The sequence below is a fragment of the Mesoplodon mirus genome (assembly GCF_964341445.2).
Source record: "Mesoplodon mirus genome assembly, chromosome: 2".
Classification (NCBI taxonomy): Eukaryota; Metazoa; Chordata; class Mammalia; order Artiodactyla; family Ziphiidae; genus Mesoplodon; species Mesoplodon mirus.
This window is the reverse complement of record NC_138977.1, coordinates 153,721,476-153,745,628: the sequence shown is the minus strand read 5'-3', so window position 1 is coordinate 153,745,628 and position 24,153 is coordinate 153,721,476. Positions and strand designations below refer to the sequence as shown.

The following is a 24,153-nucleotide window of genomic DNA, read 5'->3' as shown; positions in this document are numbered from 1 at the left end:
CATAAAATGGGATGGCTATGCTTCTGAATTTTGTTCAAGTCACCTTCTAGGCACATATTAATACCTAGATATCCTAGTTTTGTTTCCTAAGAGGTCCCAGGAGATGGTTCCAATTTTACAAGAGAAACAGACATGTCCTTGTAACTAGTCCTGTCATTCATAGAAGTGTGGCTTATTCATATGCTCAATGGGCAATGGAAAAACTGTATGTGTTAATTAAAAGAGCAAAAATAAAGTCAGATCTTTCTCGGCATAAATGTATATTTTAAATTTTACAGTAAACAAACATACTTTTAAGTGAAGATTTCCCCATATTTCCAAATAAGATACTGTTGAACATACCTTATAATGAATTTTACATTTGACCTTATTTTTTGATAAATATAGTTGTGAAAATTGAGTTAGACTCTTTCAAGAAATTCTCCCTTAACATGCACCTCTTTCTGTGATTGTCAAGACAATATGGCACACTAAGGCAGCAACATCCAGGAAGATAACCTGCATTTGTTTCTTTAGTTTGAAGTTTTAATGTCAAAATAAGGTCTTAAAATAATCCTTTCACAAAAATAAGGCAGCTTTATGCTGTGAAAACATTAGCTCTTTGTCAAAGGTTATGTTCTTCTGTCCTCATCTGCTGTCACCACCTGTCAGCATCTTCTTTAAAGATCAGTTTTTTCTTCGTAGCGACACCAACATGCGGCTCGTTGGCTGTCCAGGTACGGCTTACAGCCTAAATGTATAACACTGTCAAACAAGAGCTCCACGGTGGTTTCACATGCTGCAAAGTAAGAAAGTGCCATTACTGTTAGGCAACTGCAAAGCATCACTCTCTCTTCACATATATTACATGTTTCAGCACAATGTCAGGCACAGCCTTAGTGGGCACTTACACCTATTTTAGGTGAAAGTCTTCCCAACCCTCGCAAACTAGTAGCACACATATACAAAGACTTTCTGTTTCAGCCTCTCTACCTGTATCTACCTTTTCTTTGCATGCAACTATTCAAACCAACTTTCTGTACTAGACAGTGAGTCTCCCTCAATAGCACTGATCAGTTCATCACTGTTAATTTTCCTTTTATATGAAAAAATATCACTAATAGAGATGCCTAATAACACTCTTAAGTTTGCTTAAGTTTGCACTTTAAGGAAGGACTTCTAGGTGCAGAAAAAAATGAAGGTTAAAAATAGAGAAACCTCAAAACATTTAATTATAGTCAACAGCTTTTAATGATCACACATAATTTAAGATGCTTAAAGTATTAAATGGACCCCAGTCTCTTTCTTTGACCAATATCCAAATTTGGCTTGGGAGGGGAGACACAGGAATCCAAGGTGTTTTTCCTCTGGTGGGGTTTCTTAATTTTTTTGAAAGACTATAAAAAAAAATAACAGATTTAACTTTTCTTATTCTAAGAAACCTGGAACACTCAGGTAAGATTATCTTAATATACTATACTTACAGAGACACGGCACAGAGTGGCTTTTGGTTATCCAAATACTTCTAGTTTCCAATATTCATGTTAAGAAAGAAACTTTTCATTACAAAATCTTGGCATTTTCAAAGTTTTCCAAAAGGCTGTGCCATTAAGGAATACAACCAACCACAGAAGTGTAAAGGTTATGATTACTAAATAGGAGACTGCCAGGAAATTGGTTTCATCATTTAACAACATTAGCATATCCTTAGGTCAGAAAACAGGAAACACATCTATCTGTGCTTCACCTGGACAACTAGTTTACCTGAGCCAAAAGCGTTCAAAGGGATTCAGAGGTTTTGAGTTCAAGCTTCACCTGGAGCAGAGATTTCCTCCTTGTTATTACCTCCTAGTTATTACCAGAATTTCAGAATAACACCTATAATATGAGACTATTTGGGAAATACTGGAATAGACAGAACACAAGTTTTAAAGTCCGAAGTATGCAACTTGGGACAAGTTACTTCTTTCTGAACCTCAGTTTCCTTCCTTTAAAAAGGGGCATAATGCCAACTAGTACTTTGGGTTTCTGTGAACATCAATGAAAACATGTCTCAAGTATCTAGCGCAGTATCTTATGGAAAGTGCTTAAAAATGGTAGTTTCCTTTCTTCACCCTTCTTACTGCCCCTCCTCTTCTGATTTCAGTGTATGGTACGTTCTTTGGCTTGACAGTAAAGAAATCTTGTTAGCTACTAGTATTTGTACAGTAATGTGTACTTTTTTCTACAAATATTTCATTTTACCCTTACGATAACTCTACAAGATGGGTATTACCATTCTCATTTTATAAATGAGGACACTGAAACGCCTATTACCTTTGCTGACTGTGCTCTGTACCCCTTCACTGCAATAATCATCACCGTGAGTATGACTACATGCTGAGCCCTGCGAGTTCTCTTGGCAAATCACTGAACCTGGGCGGGGGAGTGGTGGGGGGTGGTTTTGAGGACCTTCCTGACACAGATACAAATGAAGAGACAGAGTTAAGACTTAAATCTTCCAGAACTTCCTACTCCAAATGCAATGTGCTATACTCCGAACTTCACTGGATCCAGAATTTCAAACTTCAGGCTCTGGGTAATTAGAACTATACTACAGGGTACAAGATTTTGGATGAATTCTTCTCTAGCTCACACACCCTCCTCCCAAGGTTTCCTAACACTTCTTGCTTCTGTGATTGTAAACTATTTTAGATGACAAAATCATTCACTTCTCATCTCAGAAAACTGAAGGGGCTGTTTCACCATAGATAAGGTAACACATAGTGAAAGATTTCTATCGGTATATCTTGTACTAACACAAAAGCAACTAATAAAACTTTCCAGACTGCACTCATCCCCATCCCGCCGAATCGGCCTTACCCTGCACGTGCTGAGCTAGCCCTAGTGTTTTCTGCACATCTCGGCAAATCTTGGAGAGGCAATACTGAAACTCCTCATCACAGTCGTTTTTGCTTTTGCCGCAGGTCTCATAGCACCTGTCATGTTGGTTGCAGCACTTTGTCAAGGAAGGGATGCCAATGTTAAGCTGAAAGAGACATTTGGATGGATGATTGCTGATGAAATTCAAACCTTCTCTGAAGTAGCGCATCAAAGAAACTTACAAATCAAAGACAACACTGCTATATAGATAATTTCCAAAATTCGTTTCTGCCTCCAAATGCTTTCCAGGTTAGATATCTCTCCATTACCCTCACTTGCACCCATCCACGTTACTCCGTCCGTCCTCTCCCTCTCAGCCATGCCTCAAAGCTCCCTATTTTGCAATGTTAGAGAATTCGCAGTCATTTGCCGGTAGCAAACGCAACTTCCAATTGTCCAAAACACAAAACATAATTTTAAGAATAGAAAGATAAAGCTAAAGAAGATAAAGCTAAAGCTTCTAAAGCTAAAGATAAAGCTTTAGAAGACTTTTGCAGGGGCTATGCAGGTATGATTTTTGGATATTCCAAAGTATTTTGCACCTCCTCCTTCAATAAAATGTACTTTATATGAAATGTCACCAACAACTTCTAAGCTCCTACAACTCAAACTTTGTTTTTGGTTTTTATGGCTTAATCTTTAAGTGTTCATCCATTCCCTAAAGACATTATTCCTTCGAATCTGTAATTATCTTTAACTATTTTAAATAACTTTATATGCAAAACCCTTGTGTCTAGGAATCAGTTTCATAAAACATTTTTCTCCCGTAATACTGGCTCAGATTCAGCCTCCCTTACAACAAACACACAGCTATCCCACTTAGCCTAGTTTTAATATAGAAAATATTATGCTTTCCTGTACTTTTTCATCCTAAGTATTGTTACTTCTATACTCTAAAGTTTTCAATCATATTTGTGACATGAGGAAATATCATTTAAATGGTATTAACATCTACAAGATTAAAAAATAAAACATGACTTTCACTCCATTTAGTTTCATTAGGACTTATTAAATGTGTTTTAGCTATAAAAGAATATAACAAACCTGATCACTATTACAAAAAGCAAAATTATTTCTGAGCCTGAAAACATACTGATGGTTTATCAAGAGTATCACATAGCCTACCAATCATAAAAACTTATCAAATAAAAAATAATATTTACATGAACACCAAACAGTGGGGAGCCACATCCATTCGGCGGGGAGGGTTTATATCCATAACGTGGAAAAGGCTTAGATCCTATAAAATATAAATGGTATCATAATTAATTTTCAAATATGTTAGAGAATACATACACAAAAAGGTCTACAATGTGCTAGACCAGCCCTGGAAATATTTACTATTTGGATGCTAACATAAGTGAATATGTATTTATTCGGATGAGCATTAAAGTGCTAATTGTCTACCGAATTATTTTTACTTCTCCTGCAGTAAAATATGTACAAATGTGTACATGTGCGCAGAGGTAGGTGGCAGTTCATAAAATATTATGGTGGTTCATAAAATGTAATTATATTTGCAAGCTTACACCATGCAAACATGTAAATCCTTATTCTGGACTTCTGTCAATTTCAGAGGTTACGTGCCAGACTGGGTCCATATATATGAAACATAAATCCACCCTATTTTCCTGTACATTCCAATGCTTATATTTTTAGGTTAAAACCTACAGGCAAGAACTGTATCTTCCCATCCTCAGCCAACGCTCCATTGTACACAAACCTCAATAACCATTAACTAGAGCCTAAAGCTAAGGAAGACAAGGTCACCTGATCTTTAATTACTTTAATATCATTATAAGACATTACAGGCCCATTCTAGCCCAGACTCCAACCAACCATTTCACAAATATACTCCTCTGTCATCTAAGGAAAAAGGCAAGAAACAAAGATAGCTTGGTAAACTATTACTCCAGTTATAGTCTCCTTAATAGCACCAATAGTTCAGAAACAAGGAGAAAGATGACATTAACAAAGCAATCTTAAATGTTGGAGGATACTTCAGAAATATCTCTCCTCATGTAACACAGAAATCACTTCAATATACCGAAGTCTTTGAATGTTTCCCACAATCCTATAGTGTCAAGAAACAGCCTACCCCATTATGGGCTGGCATTAACAGTTGAGTTCTTTCTTCTCTTTTTCGTGTCAATTCTACCTGTAAGCAATCCTCTGCCCTCTGGGGAACACAAAGCCACCCAATTCCCTATTTTACATGATAATCCTTTCAAACACCTGGGGCTACCATTTACCTTCCACAAATAAAATATCCCCAGTTATTCCAAATACCACCCCACATCTGGATACTTAAGAAAGACACAAAGTGTTCCACCAACTTTCATTCAATTAACATGTATTACTAGGAGACTTTAAGATAAGTTTGCCCTCCAAAAGTAAAGTGAGGAAGAAAAAAAGCAACCCTTCCGGTAATCAGCCATCAAAATAAGTAATCCACTCAAAGTAATGAACTAAAAATGGTTTAAGTGAGCTGCTAAGACTCACATGCTCAACTGAGGTGACCAAGTAGAGCCTCAAGAGAGCATAACTTCATGGAGATATAAAGTTCCACCCAGTCTGAAGAACAATATGTACAAAAGGGAATCGTCATGATGGATCTAGAAAAGAGGAGGCCAATGACAGAAGTTTCTCTAGCACTGTCCAAGAGGAGGGCTGCTCCTGGACCCTTGGAAGATGAAGGGACATGCCTCAGGCTATCACAGATGAGTCACTGTGATCCTTCAACTCCTGCTTTTAGTCCTTCACTCTTAAGAAAACTCTTTATGATTTGGCATTCCACTTTAAAGGGCCTACAGAGAGAGGATATTCTAACTATCAATACTTAGATATCTAATGGGCACCTCAAATTTAAGGTGTACCTCCTGCCATTCACCCCCAAACCTGCTTCATCCACAATTCCCTCTTCTCAGGTAATAGATATCCATCCTTCCAGGCGCTCAGGGGAAAAAACCTCAGCCATCTTTAACTCTCTCATTTTCTTATATCCCACATCCAATTCAACAGCATATCCTGTTGACTCTACCTTCAAATTATTCAGAATCTAACCACTTCCCACCACCTCCACTGCTACCATCCTGCTCCAAGTCACCATGGATTACTGCCATAACCTAACTAGTCTCTTTGGTTTCCCCACCCAACACCACCTCCAGCTACGGTCCAATCTCAACATTGAACCTGAGTGATCCTATTAAAATATATGTTAGATTAAGTCTTTGCTCTGCCCAAACCCCTCCAATGGCTTCTCATTTTATTCAGAATAAAAGCTGGGACTTCCCTGGTGGTCCAGTGGTTAAGACTCTGCACTTCCACTGAGGGGTGCGTGGGTTCAAACCCTGACTGGGGAACTAAGATCCTATACGCCATGCTGCACAGACAAAAAAAAAAAAAAAAAAAAAAAAAAAAGCCAAAAGTCCTTTCAGTGTCTATAAGCCCTATATAATGGCATCTCTGACCTCATCTCCTTACTGTTCTCTCTCCTCTTCCTTCCTTCCTCACTCCATTCCATCACATCTGACCTCTTTGCTGGGCCACAGACACTCCAGGTCTGCTCTTGCCTTAGTGCCACTGAAGCTGCTATTTTTCTATGTGGATACTCGTCCTCCTGACATGTACATACTTCTTCATGTTCAAGGCCTTTTCTGACCATACCATTTGTAGCACATATGACCTTCTAACATATCACTAACCTATTCTGCTTATTATCTGTCACCCCATATTAAAATATAAACCCTTTGAGGGCAGGAATTTTTGTCTATTTTGTACCCCCAACGCATAGAACAATGTCTGGCATATAGTTAGGTTCTCAATAAATATTTGTTGATAAATGAATGAATGAATGAGCGGAAGACTTGGAAGCCTAATATTCACGGCAGTTATAATACTCGTTATAAATAAACTGGCACTGCTGTTTACCCTTCAGTCTCTTTTGAGTTTGGTGAGCATTCATCAGCCTCCAAGGACTGATCACTTCTAGTCTGTCACATCCAGAATGTGGCACCCCAAACTGAACACCATTAGGAATGATGGGCCTATTTGGAGCTGGATAAACTACGTGTACTAATATAACCTAAGACAGCATATGTTTCAGCTATGTCTCCATGCTAAAATACAGCACAGGACTTCCCTGGTGGCACAGTGGCTAAGAATCCACCTGCCAATGCAGGAGACACGGGTTTGAGGCCTGGTCCAGGAAGATCCCACATGCTGCAGAGCAATGAAGCCCATGTGCCACAACTACTGAGCCTGCACTCTAGAGCCTGTGAGCCACAACTACTGAGCTTGTGCTCTAGGGCCTGTGAGCCACAACTACTGAGCCCGCATGGCACAACTACTGAAGCCCATGCACCTAGAGCCCGCGCTCCGCAACAAGAAGCCACTGCAATGAGAAGCCCGCGCACCGCAGTGAAGAGTAGCCCCCGCTTGCCGTAACTAGAGAAAGCCCGTGCACAGCAATTAAGACCCAATGCAGCCAAAAAATAAAATAAATTAAAAAAAATAAAATAAAATACAGCACAATAACAGTAGAAAAAAAGTTTTTTTCTAAAATGAACTTTTTAACATCTACTGCTAGAGGCTCAGCACTTCTGCCATTCAATTTTTGAGCCTAAAACACTAGACTATAAAACTCTTATCTTGTTAGTTTTAGTTCATCATTCAGGACTGTTAAGCAGATTTTAAATCTAGAGGTATTCACCCAGTTACTTGTTATACCCAGGTATTCACAAACTTGAGACACTGATTTAACCAGGACAGAGATCTGCAACACCCTGCTAGAGATGAACCCTCTCTACTAGAAGCCATGACGTCATTAACCCAACCCTTTGGGTAGACCACTTAGCCAGTTGTGATTTCACCTAAATCAAGTTCTATCCAGCCTACACTTTGCATGGGAGTATCATGAGAGACTAGGCATCTGATCTACCCTACCATGCTAGAACCCTCTTCACTGAAAGGGAGGAAGGCTGGATCAGCATTATATCCTTGGGGAAGCCATTCTAGCTCCTTGAAGTTCTCTCTTGTCAAGGGTTTTAACAATCAACCGTCTAAAATGTTTAGAAACTCATGTAGCAAGAGATACTAAGCAGTGGGTCACATTTATAGTCTGAAAAAAGTACAATAAATATGCCAAAGAGTGTTCAAAAAGTCTGGAAACAGAAAAAATAGTGTATTTACTATACATATTTGTTTCAGGTTAACAACTGCACTTTTTGCTTTAAATTTAGAAGCATATCACCTTAAAAGGTGTCTGGAGATTGAAGCAACACGTATCAGGCATATTACTTGAAAATCTAACCAACAAACTGTTTATCCTGTTTCCAACTTTGTGGATACCCCATACATTCCCCCTGCCAGTGTCCAGATTTCTGGCACTTATCTCTTTTCCATGAGGATCAAAGATTACCACTCTCAGACAACTGATATAGGCCTAGAGTTTTAAAGGCATGTGGATGTCTAATCTCTTCTTCTCAAGTGTCTGCTTTTTTTTTTTAACCAGAAAGTTATTTCTCTCAATGTTATACAACAGTAGCACTTCTATTTTCCCTTCCCTTTGTTTTTTATATAAACCCATGCACTTTCCTTCGATTTTGAGTCTATAAAAACATTTTTGAACATTCTGATGTGTACAATGATAGCGATACATACCTGTGTGCATATGTATTAATATATACAGACATTACCTCATTTTGTAAAAGATAATTACCTTTGAATGGGAGAATGGTTAGAAGCAAATGAAGTCAGAGAAAACAAAACAAAATATGCTTGTTATAAGAGGATAAAGAGGAAAAGAGTACAGAGGAAATCAGCTGGCAAAAATGAAAATGGAGGCAAGGATGGAAGTAGTAGTCATCTCAAACAGGGCTAGTGCTTAAAACTGTCCTAAGAGAGAAGCTGCTAAAATGGAGTAATAAAGAACCTAGATCTACTGTACGTGAAATACTAGACAATAACACCATGAAATAAGTGCTGGTAAAACTGGCTCCCCAGTGTAAGTGGTGCACGTATTTCTTTTTTGTTTCTTTTGAAGGAACCTACTAATATCAGTTCCTCAGAGAGGCCTTTCTTACTCACTCTATTTGGAACAGTGCCCCTTCACTTTTATATTCATTCCATACACCCATGGTTGGTTTTATTTTTCTTTCTAACGTTTATTAACCAAATTAACATAATTAGTTTCTATGGAGACAGCAATTTTGTCTTGCTCACCTAGAAGATGCCTGGCACAAAGTGGGTGCACAGGAAATAACTGGATAAAAAAATGAGAAACATTCCTTGCTGAAATTAAAATATTCTTTATCCACAGCAAAACATAAAAACAAAAAACAAAACAAAAACAAAACAACCCCCCCCAAAAAATCCCAGAAAATTGAACTAGTTTCCTGAAATTTTTTTAAGTGTTTTAAATTCTAAATTCATCTTTATGTTGAAATAATTATTTCTGAACAACTTACACAGAAGGTGGTTTATTTAAGATTAAGTTGATATGGAGTAGGTTGAGAGGAATGAGGACAAGGTGGCAGAGCAGAAGGATCGGAGCTCACGCCCTCTCATGAAAACACCCAAATCACAACTAACTGCTGAACAACCATTGAAAAGGACTGGAACCTACCAAAAACGATATTCTACTCCCAAAGACAAAGAAACCACAAGAAGGTGGTAGGAGGGTGCATTTGCCATACAATCAAACCCCATACCTGCCAGGTAGATGACCGACAAACTGGAAAATAATTATATCACGGAGGTTCTCCCACATGAGTGAGAGTTCTGAGCCCCAGGTCAGGCTCCCCAGTCTGGGGGTGTGGCATCAGAGCATTGTGCTTTGAAGGTCAGGGGGGCTTGACTGCAGGAAATCAACAGGATGGGGGAAAACAGAAAGGCCTCTCTTGGAGGACACAAACAAGGCCTTGGGTGCATTGGGACCCAGGGGAAAAAGCAGTGACTTCATAGGACCAGACCTACCTGCTGATCTTGGAGGGTCTCCTGGGGAGACAGGGGGCACTTATGGCTCACTGTGGGGACAAAGACACTGGCAGCAGAGTTATTTGGAAGTACTTGTTGGCATGAGCTGTCGTGGAGACCACCATTTTGATGCCAAGACCTGGCCCCACCCTTCCCCATGCTGGGAAGCCTCAAGCCAAACAACCAACAAGGAAGGAACACAGCCCCACCAATCAGCAGACAGGCTACTTAAAGTCTTCTTGAGCCCACAGCCGCCTCTAAACACACTGCTTGACATGGCCCTGCCCACCAGAGGGACAACACCCAGCTCCACCCACCAGTGGCACCAGTCCCTCCCACCAGCAAGCCTGCACAAGCCTCTTTGACCACCCTCACCCACAGAAGCAAGAGGAACTACAATCCTGCAGCCTGTGGGACGGCAAACACAGAGAGTTAGACAAAATGAGACGGCAGAGGAGTATGTTCCAAACAAAGGAAAAGATAAAACCCCTGAAAAACAACTAAGTGAAGTGGAGATAAGCAATCTACCTGAAAAACAATTCAGAGTAATGATAGTAAAGATGATCCAAGATCTCAGAAAAAGAATGGAGGCACAGCTCAAGGATATACAAGAAATGTTTAACAAAGAACTAGAAGAATTAAAGTACAAACAGAGTTCAACAATACAATAAATGCAATAAGAAATACATTAGGGGGCTTCCCTGGTGGTGCAGTGCTTAAGAATCTGCCTGCCAACGCTGGGGACACGGGTTCAAGCCCTGGTCCAGGAAGATCCCACATGCCGCGGAGCAACTGAGCCCATGCGCCACAACTGCTGAGCCTGCACTCTAGAGCCTGCAAGTCACAACTACTGAGCCTGCGAGACTAAAGCCGGTGGTCCGCAATAAGAGAAGCCACCGCAATGAGAAGCCCGCGCACCACAATGAAGAGCAGCCCCCGCTCGCTGCAACTAGAGAAAGCCTGCGCGCAGCAACAAGACCCAACACAGCCAAAAATAAATAAATTTAAAAAAAAAGAATTTGGATTTATTTCAAGTCCCATTAAAAAAAATACATTAGAAGGAAACAACAGCAGAACAAATGAAGCAGAAAAACAGGTAAGTGAGCTGGAAGACAGAATGGTGGAAATCACTGCCATGGAACAGAATAAAGAAAAAAGAATGAAAAGAAATGACGACAGTCTCAGAGACCTCTGGGACAACATTAAATGCACCAACATTCGAATTATAGGGGTCCCAGAAGAAGAAGAGAAAAAGAAAGGGTCTGAGAAAATATTTGAAGAGATTATAGTTGAAAAGTTCCCTAACATGGGAAAGGAAATAGTCAATCAAGTCCAGGAAGTGCAGAGAGTCTCATACAGGACAAATCCAAGAAGAAACATGCCAAGACACATGTTAATCAAATTGACAAAAATTAAAGACAAAGAGAAAATATTAAGAGCAACAAAGGAAAAGCAACAAATAACATACAAAGGAATCCCCATAAGGTTATCAGATGATTTTTCAGCAGAAACTCTGCAGGCCAGAAGGGGGTGGCACAATATATTTAAAGTGATGAAAGGGAAAAACGTACAACCAAGATTACTCTACCTAGCAAGGATCTCATTCATATTCAACAGAGAAATCAAAAGCTTTACAGACAAGCAAAAGTTAAGAGAATTCAGCACCACCAAACCAGTTTTACAGCAAATGCTAAAGGAATTTCTCTAGGTGGAAAAGAAAAATCCACAACTAGAAACAAGAAAATTATGAGCAGGAAAGCTCACCATTAAAGGCAAACACACAGTAAAGACAGGAAATCATCCACACACAAATACAATATCAAAACCAGCAATCGTGGGGCTCCCCTGGTGGCACAGTGGTTAAGAATCCACCTGCCAATGCAGGGAACATGGGTTCAAGCCCTGGTCCGGGAAGATGCCACATGGCGCAGAGCAACTAAGCCCGTGCGCCACAGCTACTGAGCCTGTGCTCTAGAGCCCCCGAGCCACAACTACTGAGCCCACGTGCCACAACTACTGAAGCCCGTGCGCCTAGAGCCTGTGCTCCACAACAAGAGAAGCCACCACAATGAGAAGCCCACGCACTGCAATGAAGAGTGGCCACCACTCGCTGCAACTAGATAAAGCCCGTGCACAGCAACAAAGACCCAACACAGCCAAAAATAAATTAAAAGAAAAAAACAAACAAAAAACCCCAGCAATCGTGAGGAGAATACAAATGCAGGATACAGGAAATGCATTTGAAATTAAGAAACAACTTAAAACAATCTTGTATATGTATAGACTGCTATAGCAAAACCTCATAGTAACCACAAACCAAAAATCTACAATAGATAGACACACATAGACAAAATAGGAATCCAAACACAACATTAAAGATAGTCATCAAGTCACAAGACAGGAGAACAAAAAAGGAAGGGAAGAAAAAAGACCTACAAAAACAAATCCAAAACAATTAACAAAATGGTAGTAAGAACATAGATATTGATAACTACCTTAAATGTAGAGGGAATGCTCCAATCAAAAGACACAGACTGGCTGAATGAATACAAAAACAAGACCCATGTATATGCTGTCTACTAGAGGCCCACTTCAGATCTAGGGACACACACACACTGAAAGTGAGGGGATGTTAAAAGGTATTCCATGCAAATGGAAATCAAAAGAAAGTGGGAGTAGCAATACTCATATCAGACAAAACAGACTTTAAAGACTGTTACAAGAGACAAAAGACACTACATAATGATCAAGGGAGCAATCCAAGAAGAAGATATAACAATTATAAATACATATGCATGCAACATAGGAGCACCCCAATATATAAGGGAAATGCTAACAGCCATAAAAGAAGAAATCAACAGTAACACAGTAATAGTGGGGGACTTTGACACCCCACTTACATCAATGGACAGATCATCCAGACAGAAAGTCAATAAGGAAACACAGGCCTTCAATGATACATTAGACCAGATGGACTTAATTGATATTTATAGAGCATTCCATCCAAAAGCAGAATACACATTCCTTTCAAGTGCACAAGAAACATTCTCCAGGATAGATCACATGCTGGGCCCTAAAGCAAGCCTTGGTAAATTTAAGAAAACTGAAATCATATCAAGCATCTTCTCTGACAAACTATGAGATTAGAAATCAACTACAAGAAAAAAACTGTAAAAACACAAACGTGGAGGGTAAGCAATCTGTTACTAAACAACCAATGGATCACTAAAAAAATCAAAGAGAAAATCAAAAACTACTTACAGACATTATGAAATTATATTCATATAATTATATGAAGTTATACCTATTGGTTTATACTAAAGGAGACTATGACCACTAAAAAAAAAAAAATCCCTACAGACAAATGAAAACAAAAATATGATCCAAAACCTATGGGACACAGCAAAAGCAGTTCTAAGAGGGAAGTTTACAGCAATACAATCTAACCTCAGAAAACAAGAAAAATCACAAATAAACCACCTAAAGCAACCAGAGAAAGAAGAACAAACAACCCAAAGTTAGCAGAAGGAAAGAAATCATAAAGATCAGAGCAGAAATAAATGAAATAGAGATGAAGAAAACAATAGAAAAGATCAATGAAACTAAAGGCTGGTTCTTTGAGAAGATAAACAAAATTGATAAACCTTTAGCCAGACTCATCAAGAAAAAAAGGGAGAGGGCTCAAATCAATAAAATGAGAAATGAAAAAGGAGAAGTTACTACTGACACCACAGGAATACAAAGAATCATAGGAGACTACTACAAGCAACTATATGCCAATAAAATGGACAAATTCTTAGAAAGGTACAATCTCCCAAAACTGAACCAGGAAGAAATAGAAAATATGAACAGACCAATCACAAGCACTGAAATTTAAACTGTGATTAAAAATCTCCCAACAAACAAAAGTCCAGGACCAGATGGCTTCACACATGAATTCTATCAAACATTTAGAGTAGAGTTAACACCTATCCTCCTGCAACTATTTCCAAAATTGCCAAGGAGGGAACACTTCTAAACTCATTCTATGAGGCCACCATCACCTTGATACCAAAACCAGACAAAGATACCACAAAAAAAGAAAATTGCAGGCCAATATGACTGATGAACATAGACATAAAAATCCTCAACAAAATACTAGCAAACCAAATCCAACAATACATTCGAAGGCTCATACACCATAATCAAGTGGGATTTATCCCAGGGATGCAAGGATTTTTTTTAATTCTGCAAATCAATCAGTGTGATACACCACATTAACAAACTGAAGAATAAACACCATGTGATCATCTCAACAGATGCAGAAAAAGCTTTTGACAAAATCTAACACCCATTTGTGATAAAAGCTCTCCAGAAAGTGGGTATAGAGGGAACATACCTCAACATAATAAAGGCCATATATGACAAACCCACAGCTGACATCATACTCAATGGTGAAAAGCTGAAAGTATTTCCTCTATAATCAGGAACAAGAAAAGGATGTCCACTCTCACTACTTTCATTCAACATAGTTTTGGAAGTCCTAGCCATGGTAATCAGAGAAGAAAAAGAAATAAAAGGAATCCAAATTGGAAAAGAAGAAGTTAAACTGTCACTGTTTGCAGATGACATAATACTATACATCACAGAAAATCCTAAAGATGACACCAGAAAACTACTAGAGCTCATCAATGAATTTGGTAAAATTGTAAGATACAAAATTAATTCACAGAAATCTGTTGCATTTCTATACACTAACAAAAGATCAGGAAAAGAAATGAAGGAAACAATCCAATTTAACACTGCAACAAAAAGACTACCTAGGAATAAACCTACCTAAGGAAGCAAAAGATCTATTCTCTGAAAACTATAAGATGCTGATGAAAGAAACTGAAGATGACACAAACAGATGGAAAAACATACCCTGTTCTTGATTGGAAGAATCAATACTGTCAAAATGACTATACTACCCAACGTAATCTACAGATTCAATGCAATCCCTATCAAATTACCAACGGCATTTTTCATGGAACTAGAACAAATAATTCTAAAATTTGTATGGAAACACAAAAGACTCTCAATAGCCAAAGCAATACTGAGATAGAAAAATGGAGCTGGAGGAATCAGGCTTCCTGAGTTCAGACTATACTCTAAAGCTACAGTATTCAAAACACTATGGTACTGACACAAATTATAGATCAATGTAACAGGACAGAAAGCCCAGAAATAAACCTATGCCCCTATGGTCAATTAATCTATGACAAAGGAGGCAAGGGTATACAGTGCAGAAAAGACAGTTTCTTCAATAAATGGTGTTGGGAAAACTGGACAGCTACCTGTAAAAGAATGAAATTAGAACATTCTCTAACACCATACACAAAAATAAACTCAAAATGGATTAAAGACCTATACGTAAGACTGGATACTATAAAACTCTTAGAGGAAAACATAGGCAGAACACTCTTTGACATAAATTGCAGCAATATCTTTTTGGATCCACCTCTCAAAATAATGAAAATAAAAACAAAAATAAACAAATGGGACCTAATTAAACTCAAAAGTTTTTGCACAGCAAAGGAAACCATACACAAAATGAAAAGACAAGCCCCAGAACGGGAGAAAATATTTGAAAATGATGTGACCAACAAGGGATTAATCTCCAAAATATACAAACAGCTCATGCAGCTCAATCAAAAAATAACAAACAACCCAATCAAAAAATGGGCAGAATATCTAAATAGACATTTCTCCAAAAAGCACATGAAAAGATGCTCAACATCACTAATTATTAGAGAAATGCAAATCAAAACTACAATGAGGTATCAGCTCACAGTGGTCAGAATGGTCACCATCAAAAAGTCTACAAACAATAAATGCTGGAGAGGATGTGGAGAAAAGGGAACCCTCCTACACTATTGGTAGGAATGTAAATCGGTACAGCCACTATGGAGAACAGTATGGAGGTTCCTTAAAAAAAACTAAAAATAGATCTACCATATGATCCAGCAATCCCACTTCTGGGCACATATCTGGAGAAAATCATACTTTGAAAAGATACATGCACCCCAATGTTCATTGCAGCACTATTTACAATAGCCAAGACATGGAAGCAACCTAAACGTCCGTCGACAGATCAGTGGATAAAGAAGATGTGGTACATATGTACAATGGAATATTACTCAGCCATAAAAAAGAATGAAATAATGCCATTTGCAGCAATATGGATAGACCTAGAGATTATCATACTAAGTGACAAAAGTCAGACAAAATGATACAACTGAATTTATTTACAAAACAGAAACAGATTCACAGACTCAGAAAACAAACTTATGGTTACCAAAGGGGAAAGGTGGGGGAGGGATAAATTAGGAGGTTGGGATTAACACATACACACTACTATATATAAAACAGATAAACAACAAGGACCTACTGTATAGCACAGGGAACTCCACTCAATACTCTGCAATAATTTATATGGGGAAAGAATCTAAGAATAGATGTATGTATATGCATAACTAAACCACTTTGCTGTACACCTAAAACACAACATTGTAAATCAACTATACTCCAATGTAAAATAAAAATTAAAAAATAAATGAGTTCAAAAAAAAGAAAAAATGGTTCAGTTGATATGGATACCATGATTACAACTGTATTCATATTATTTTAAGTGTTGTTATAAAAGGTGTTATAAGCCACTGATCATTAAAAATATTTAGAGCCTCCACCCATCAGCTGAGGCTCGTAGCTGGCGGCTCTGGGGCCCTTGGGTGGCTGGGGCCAAAGAAGGAGAAGGAAGCGGAGGAGGTCGGACACGTGATGAGACTTAGCTGGGGAAGAGGAGCAAGTCACATGGAGATCATGGGAAGAACCCTTCAGGGAGAGGAAATGGCACCAAGCAATAGTCCAAGGCAGCGATAAGCCTGGGACATCCTGGATCTGAAAGAAGGCCCTGGAGTTCACTGTCTTAGAAATGGTGACTGCTTAGAAAACGGCACAGCCCACCAACAGCTGATGAAATTAGCGAACAAGCAAATCAACTATGTCTTACACTCCAGGAATTGGTGGTGACCCCGCCCAGCTGGCCCAGCTTATCTCTTCCAACATCCAGAAGATCACACAATGTTCTGCGGAAATACAGAGGACTCTGAATCAACTTGGAACACCTCAAGATTCACCTGAATTGAGGCAGCAGCTGCAACAGAAGCAGCAATATATGAACCAACTTGCCAAAGAAACAGATAAGTACATTAAAGAGTTTGGATCTCTGCCCACCACCCCCAGTGACCAGCGTCAAAGGAAAATACAGAAGGATCGCTTAGTGGCGGAATTCACCACATCACTGACAAACTTCCAGAAGGCGCAGAGACAGGCTGCTGAGAGAGAGAAAGAGTTTGTCGCTCGAGTAAGAGCCAGTTCCAGAGTGTCTGGTGGTTTTCCTGAGAGCTCAAAAGAAAGGAATCTTGTGTCCTGGGAAAGCCAAACTCAGCCTCAGGTGCAGGTGCAGGATGAAGAAATTACAGAGGATGACCTCCGCCTTATTCAGGAGAGAGAGTCTTCTATTAGGCAACTTGAAGCTGATATTATGGATATTAATGAAATATTTAAAGATTGGGGAATGATGATTCATGAGCAAGGAGATGTAATAGATAGCATAGAAGCCAATGTGGAAAATGCTGAGGTGCACGTCCAGCAAGCAAACCAGCAGCTGTCAAGGGCGGCAGACTATCAGCGCAAATCCAGGAAAACCCTGTGCATCATCATTTTTTTCCTTGTTATCGGAGTTGTAATTATCGGTCTCATCATATGGGGAGTGAAAGGCTAAGATTATAAAGGAGCACACTATTGCACTACATTATGTAAATTATGTAGGAAGATTCCTTTAATCATGGTAGGTTTTTTTAATTGTTATTACTTTAAAGCTGTTGCTTAAAGGATGATTCCCATACTTTGTTATTTTTATTTGGGGGAAAGTTTTCTTTGGATTAAATCTGATATTTTCTAATACTGAAAGTTTTTTTAAATATCACTGCTGGCATAGCTTCATGCTTTTCGACCTAGTAACTTAGGTTTTTGCCCACGTTGTATATGCCTTTCATTTATAATTTATTTATCCTGTTGACTTAGTTTTTGGAATTAGTAAATACAAAGGTGTGTGTGTGTTCTGTGTGCACCTCTCTGTCACGGTGTAACATGCACCCACGTTTGTGTTACTTAAATTACAAATCTTAAATTTAATTTTGGGGCAGTGGTTGGGAGTCCGCCTGCCGATGCAGGGGACGGGGGTTCATGCCCCGGTCCGGGAGGATGCCACGTGCCACGGAGCGGCTGGGCCTGTGGGCCATAGCCGCTGGGCCTGCGCGTCCGGAGCCTGTGCTCCGTGACGGGAGAGGCCACGGCAGTGGGGGGCCCGCGTACCAAAAAAAAAAAAAAAAAAAAATTTAATTTTGATTTGGGCCAGCAGAGGAAGTATTGTCAATAACTTTAAAAATTAACATATATGTTTGTGTTTGGAGTTTTGTTTTTATCTAGTTCACAGCAACACAAATTGTCTATTTAACTTTTACTGTTATTTTTCTCTTAAGACCCTTGCTTATTCTGAATGAAATCAGTGAATAACTTCCTAGTGCACCTCTTACTCCTGATGTGTATATAGTAAGCATTTGCTGTAGATTGGCTAGTAAAATGCTAAGGATAGATTGTTTTTATATAGGTTCTGTTTAAGTCTGACGTTTGTTTGCAGGGGATTGTGTGGTCACTATAAATGTTTAATGTGATTTGGAGGAAGAGTATGACAGATCAATACCTATTGTGTTAGAATTCTAAAGATCCCAACTTGAATTCGGCTGTGTATTTCCACAGCTGTTATGATGGAAAATTAATTACCTTCTCTTATGTCCTATAGAATAATAAAGATTACTTTTGGGAAGTAACTTTCCCACAGTTACCGTTTCTGAGCACCGAACAATTAAAATTCTGTTTCCCTTCATACCATTTTGTACCATCCGTCATTAGAAAGGGAATTGATGTTCGCCACTTAACTCACTTGCCTTTTTTAATCAATGTTGTTTTAATGCACTAATCTGAATACTGTAAAGAAGATTATCTTAGTTTATAGTTTGTATTTTATAACGTTCTTATATAGCAGTTTGATAGTGAAGGCAATGTTTTACATGGCAAGCTATGAGACTTCAAACGGGAACAAATAAAATATTAAGTAACTAAGTAAATTGTATCTTTGCAGCCAAAATAAAGATGATTTTAAAAAGTGAAAAAAAAATATTTAGCATTTCTACTGGTGCCAGTTTTTACTAAGTGCTATGAACTGAACTGTGTCCCCGCCAAAATCATATGCTGAAGCCCTAACTCTCAATGTATTTGGTGATAGGGTCTTTGGAGGGTAATTAGGGTTAGATGAGGTCATAAGGGTAGGGCCCTCATGACGGGATTAGTACCCTTATAAGAAGACGCACCAGAGAACTTACTTTCCCTTCACCCCTTGCCCCTACCAAGAAGGCAGCTTTCTGCAAGCCAGGGAAGAGAACTCTCACCACAGAAAAGTGTTGGCTAAACCTTGATCTTGGACTTTCTAGCCTTCAGAACTGTAAGAAATAAACTCCTGTTGTTTACATCACCCAGTCTGTGGTATTTTATTATAGCAACCTGGGCAGACTAATACACAAAGCAAGCAAAAACTCAACAGTAGAAGAAACAACATCAGAGTCAAACCAAAAATCCATGATTTATAAGCAGAAATGACAAATGACAGTATCTTAGCTTTTCTGTACAGAAAGCTAAGAAAAAAAAATGAGATAGGAATAAGAGTTTTAAAAACAAACCAGGTACTTCCCTGGCGGTCCAGTGGTTAAGACTCTGCCCTTCCACTGCAGGGGGCGCAGGTTTGATCCCTGGTCAGGAGCTAAGATCCTACATGCCACAGGGCGCTGCCAAACAAAACAGAACAAAACAAAAACCAAATCCACTACGTACAACTACATGGAAATACTATTCATTGATTTCACTTTTTGACTAAGCGACTGCTCTTATCTTGATGCTTTATATTTTATCATCTGTATGGGCAGTTGAAGTCTAAAGATTCTCCTGGACTGAGACAATTATAGTTCTTTTCTACATATTTTTCTTAATTTGGTGTAAATACCTTCAACAGACCAATTTCCTTCACCTGAAAGACACTGAAACGGATGAGAAGCATGAGGGGAAGCCTGTTGGGTCACAGAAAGGTCTTATCACTGTGTTTTGTATGAAGCTGTACAGAATTCCAACCTGCTTTCCCAAACACTTGAAACTTTAAATTCCTGATTATTAATCTCCAAAGGCCCTTATGCTACTTTATTTTTCTAGTACATTCACTTTCTTATTTTCCTCAATCTCCAACACTTCTATTCCCACCTTCTCACTCAGCTGATGACCTCAATTCCTACTTCACTGAGAAAACCAAGGCAATGAGAGGATAACTTGAACACCACCCACCTAACTGGCATCTGTGCCCATATCCTCTCTGCTCTTGGCCAATCTATTTATGTACTAGAACTCACTCCTCTCACCTAAGGACATGACTCCAATAATTCTCCTTCCTCTCTCCCTCATTAGTGTTTTTACTCTCTGCTGAATCATTCTCAAAAGCATACAAATATGCTGTTATTTTTCCTAATGAACTGAAAACTAGTTTTTCCATGATCACCCCTCCCCCCCCTTTCAGTTAATGGCAACTCCATCCTTACAATTATTCAGGCTGAAAACTTTGGAATCCTTTTTTAGTTTACTCACACCCTCCTTCTAAGCCATGAGCAAATGCTTTAGGCTCTTCCTTCAAAATATACCCCAAATCCAACCACTTCTCACCACCTTTATTGCTACCACCCTGAACAAAACTACCACGTTTGGTCTGAATTTTTGCACCTGCCACTCCGCCTCCATTCTTGCTCCCCCACCTCTCTCGACCCTTTTTATTCTGAGCACAACAGCCAAAGGGATCCTGTTAAGATATCAATTACTGAATAAATTGATGACTTATTCATAATTCTAAAAACATTTTACAAGCCAATTTTGTTTTCTATTTTTAAAGGAAATTGGAAATTTTCCTTCCTCAATCTTTTCTGCTGTCAGGGAGAAAAAAGTTAAAAGAAAAAAACAGTGATCATTAAATTTGCTCCCCTAAGTAACTTTATTTCACTCTCCATAAAGCCTTGTTCCCACCCTAGGGAGGATGGCCAGAAGGAGCGAGTCTCCATAATGCTGGTCCTTCACTAGAGCAAAGATAAATGAATGCAACAAATCTGTGCCCTTTAATCCAACACCTCTCCCTCCGTTAAGTCTTTTTTTTAAGGCTCCCTTGACTTCTTTACTGTGACTATTAAACACCCCTTAATCACCATGCTCCTTTAATTTTGAGATTTGTCTGTTTCTGTTTGGTTCTGATTTGGTCACTAACATTCCAAAATACAGGAAAGGTTGAGATAGTGTTCCAGGGAGACTTCTCAAGTAACAGCAATTAAAGATCAATCTTCATTATGTTGGAATTATCAACACAGTGACTTGGAACCACAGTCGTATGAGCAGACAGTACTTACTAAGTACTAAAAGATTTTCACTGAAGCATACTGTTTCCTCAATTCTCGAGTTCATTTGTGTTTTTTATGCTGGAGACCTTGCTCTAAACTCCAAATGGTAAATTTTGTGAGGCTTGTGGAAGAGAAGAGGATTAAGAAAAAGGAAAGATTAAAATAATATTTTTAATAAGAATAGTATCCATTTAACTTCAGAGATATTTTAAATGTAATAAACTAAACTAAATAAATAAACTCTAGAACGCTTGACTCAATAAATTTATGAAGACCGATCCTTCCAAGTCTTTCCTATCTCGGTAAATGGCAACTACATCCTTCCTCTGGCTCAGGCCAAAACCTTCAGAGTCATCCTTGACTGGCACTTCAGCTCTGGTCCTTTACACTTGCTGCTCCCTCTGCCTGGATTGTTCTTTCCCTAGATCATCACAGTGCCACCTTCCCCATTTCAGATTTCTTCTCAAATATTATCTTATCAGTGAGGCCTTCCCCCAACCTATTTAAATGAGTAAACTAACGCCTCCCAACACCGCCACTGACGGTTCCCCTGCTGTACTGTTCTGGAAGCACTGGCACACTTCAGATCTATACACACTGCAGATTTGGCTTGTTTTACTTATTCTTTAGTTTACTGTCTCTCCCCACCAGAATGTAAGCTCCATGGACAGAAATTCTGTCAGTTTTGTTCACTGCCAAATCTCCAATTGGTACAATGCCTGACACATAGCAGGCACTCAATTATTTGTTTAATGAATGGGGATGACTAAGTAAAACTATGACATCTGCCTCAGGAAAGGCAACCATTTAATCTTCAAATTACCCACTTATTCCTCCTAACAAGCTCTACAGAGACAAAAACATCCTTCCTGATTGAACACTGGTGGTAACGTTTAGGCATACATTTAAGAAGGGATGAAATTTAGCAGTTCATAGCATACAAGATATAGTTCATTCTTTACCTCCATTAACAGAAAACTAGAAATTATGACCACATGTTGCATCACATTTTCACACAACAGATGTCCCTTTTCAATTCACCTACGTATAGTCCAGTTTTACCTCTAAAGTCCTTTAGTTCCCTATTATTTTGAGCTGCCAAGCATTAAATTAACTAGGCCCAAAACCTTGTCCACTTTTATGGGAAACATGATCTCCCAATTACTTTCTTAGCATTTTGAAATTCAAAAAAGAAGCCCAAGTACTTTGTCTGAACTATTACAACATCTAAGCATTCAAAAAAGTCAAGTGCTTCAAAAGAAAGATCTCTGCCTGAAATACTAAGTTATTATCACCAACAATGCCACCAGACAAGTTCTCAGATTCAAACAGAATTAAAGTTTAAAAATATGAAAAAGTAAATCAAAAGAATAATGTTAATAGCAACCAACAATGAGGAGGCACAGTCAGTGGTATCTAAGGAAAGAAAATTCCTGTCAAGTACTGCTAGAATCATTTCCTAGAAGAGTTAATCAGAACTCTTTCTCAACAGTAAAGTACACCAAAAGTCTGTACAAAGGTCGCAATCTATTGTCTGTAGCTTTGCAGAAAAAAAAAAAATTTAAACCAATTCTTGAGAAAGTTAAAAAAAGCATGACTTTAAAATTCCTGGTTATGTTCTGCGTGTTCAGCTGACTCATTTAAAGGCGCTAAAATCAGTCTGTTTCACTCCATCCCCATGACGCTATGTCACTAAGTTCTTAGGCAACTTTCATGCAATTTCAACAATAACAACAAAAGTAAATTAGACGCAACGAAGACAGAACGGAGAGTACGCTCTCAGGCGATCTCTCACATTCTAACAATAGTGGCGTGAACTCGTCAGCAGGTGTCTCAATCACAAGAATGGCAAAAATCTAAAGAAGTTTTTCCAGGGCCAGAGGACACCGTCAAGGTCTGGCCGGCATCTCACACCTCCACAACCTCGGTCCCCCCCCAAAGCCCTGAAAGCACGGGCCTCGCAGGGCCTGGGGTTCCCCTCACCGTCATTGCACTTATACTGGCAGAGCCCGTCCTCGCCTCCCAGGAGGTCCAAGGCGGCGTTCAGGTACGTGTCTATCTTGTGAACGCCGTTCCGGATGGTCTTCAGGGAGGCTCTCCAGTCGGTGGTCTGGGCCTGCTCCTGGCACCTGAAAGCGGCGGTCAGGAGGAGAAGAAGCACGGCGAGCACGGGACGCAGGAGCAGGGCCATCCGCGCAGCGCCGGGCCGTGATAGGCCGCACGGGTCCCCGGAGCCGCGCCCTACGCAGCGTCCCTCGGGTCGCCCTAGGCAGCGGCGCGGGCCCGGGGCTTGGCGACGGCGGCCAGCTCCATGCCCACGCCTCCTGCCCGGCTGGGAGGCGGGCCCTCACCGCCTGCAACGAGCTCCCGCTGGGAGACAGTGAGCCGGCGGAGATCAGGTTGCAGCACAAGCGCCCACCTGGGCGGGCCGCGGCACCTGTGCGCCTGCGCCAAGCGTGGTGCGTCAGAGGAGCGGAGGAGGCGGGCCAGAGCGGCCGCTGCGTCCTCCCCACCAACGTGGTGGTCGCGGCGCGCCCCCGAGGCCGGCTCACCGGGCCCTCGTTAGTACTACTTCAGGGGTTGGTTGTACTAACTAAATACCCGTGCCGGGCCCCGTACCCCAGACAGGCAGATTAGTTCGTCCCGGTGTCAGCGGACACCGGTATTTTTTTTAAAGCTCCCGGGGTAGTTGTAGGGTGCAGCCAGGTGGTGCAGC

At 39.8% G+C, this 24,153-nt stretch overlaps 2 protein-coding genes across 2 annotated transcripts; one reads left to right on the top strand and one right to left on the bottom strand.

Annotated features, from left to right (window-relative positions):
• Window positions 1-243: 243 nt before the first annotated feature.
• Window positions 244-23,875, bottom strand: PLA2G12A (phospholipase A2 group XIIA). The gene is made up of 4 exons (XM_082609906.1): window positions 23,421-23,875; window positions 4,065-4,141; window positions 2,842-3,007; window positions 244-778 (listed from the first exon to the last, which is right to left on the bottom strand). Exons 1-4 carry the CDS (start codon window positions 23,626-23,628, stop codon window positions 660-662), a joined length of 570 nt encoding a protein of 189 aa, XP_082466032.1. The 5' UTR covers window positions 23,629-23,875; the 3' UTR covers window positions 244-659.
• LOC309791603 (syntaxin-7-like) lies at window positions 16,150-17,776 on the top strand. The gene has a single exon (XM_082600490.1). It carries the CDS (start codon window positions 16,898-16,900, stop codon window positions 17,678-17,680), a length of 783 nt encoding a protein of 260 aa, XP_082456616.1. The 5' UTR covers window positions 16,150-16,897; the 3' UTR covers window positions 17,681-17,776.
• Window positions 23,876-24,153: the final 278 nt, after the last annotated feature.

Coding starts and splice junctions, on each gene's coding strand:
- LOC309791603 (XM_082600490.1), top strand. CDS start 16,898: ATGTCTTACACTCCAGGAATTGGTGGTGACCCCGCCCAGCTGGCCCAG.
- PLA2G12A (XM_082609906.1), bottom strand. CDS start 23,628: ATGGCCCTGCTCCTGCGTCCCGTGCTCGCCGTGCTTCTTCTCCTCCTG. Junction 4,142..23,420: donor CCAGTATAAGTGCAATGACG/GTGAGGGGAACC, acceptor TATATTTTATAG/GATCTAAGCCTTTTCCACGT. Junction 3,008..4,064: donor CCCCACTGTTTGGTGTTCAT/GTAAATATTATT, acceptor TGTCTCTTTCAG/CTTAACATTGGCATCCCTTC.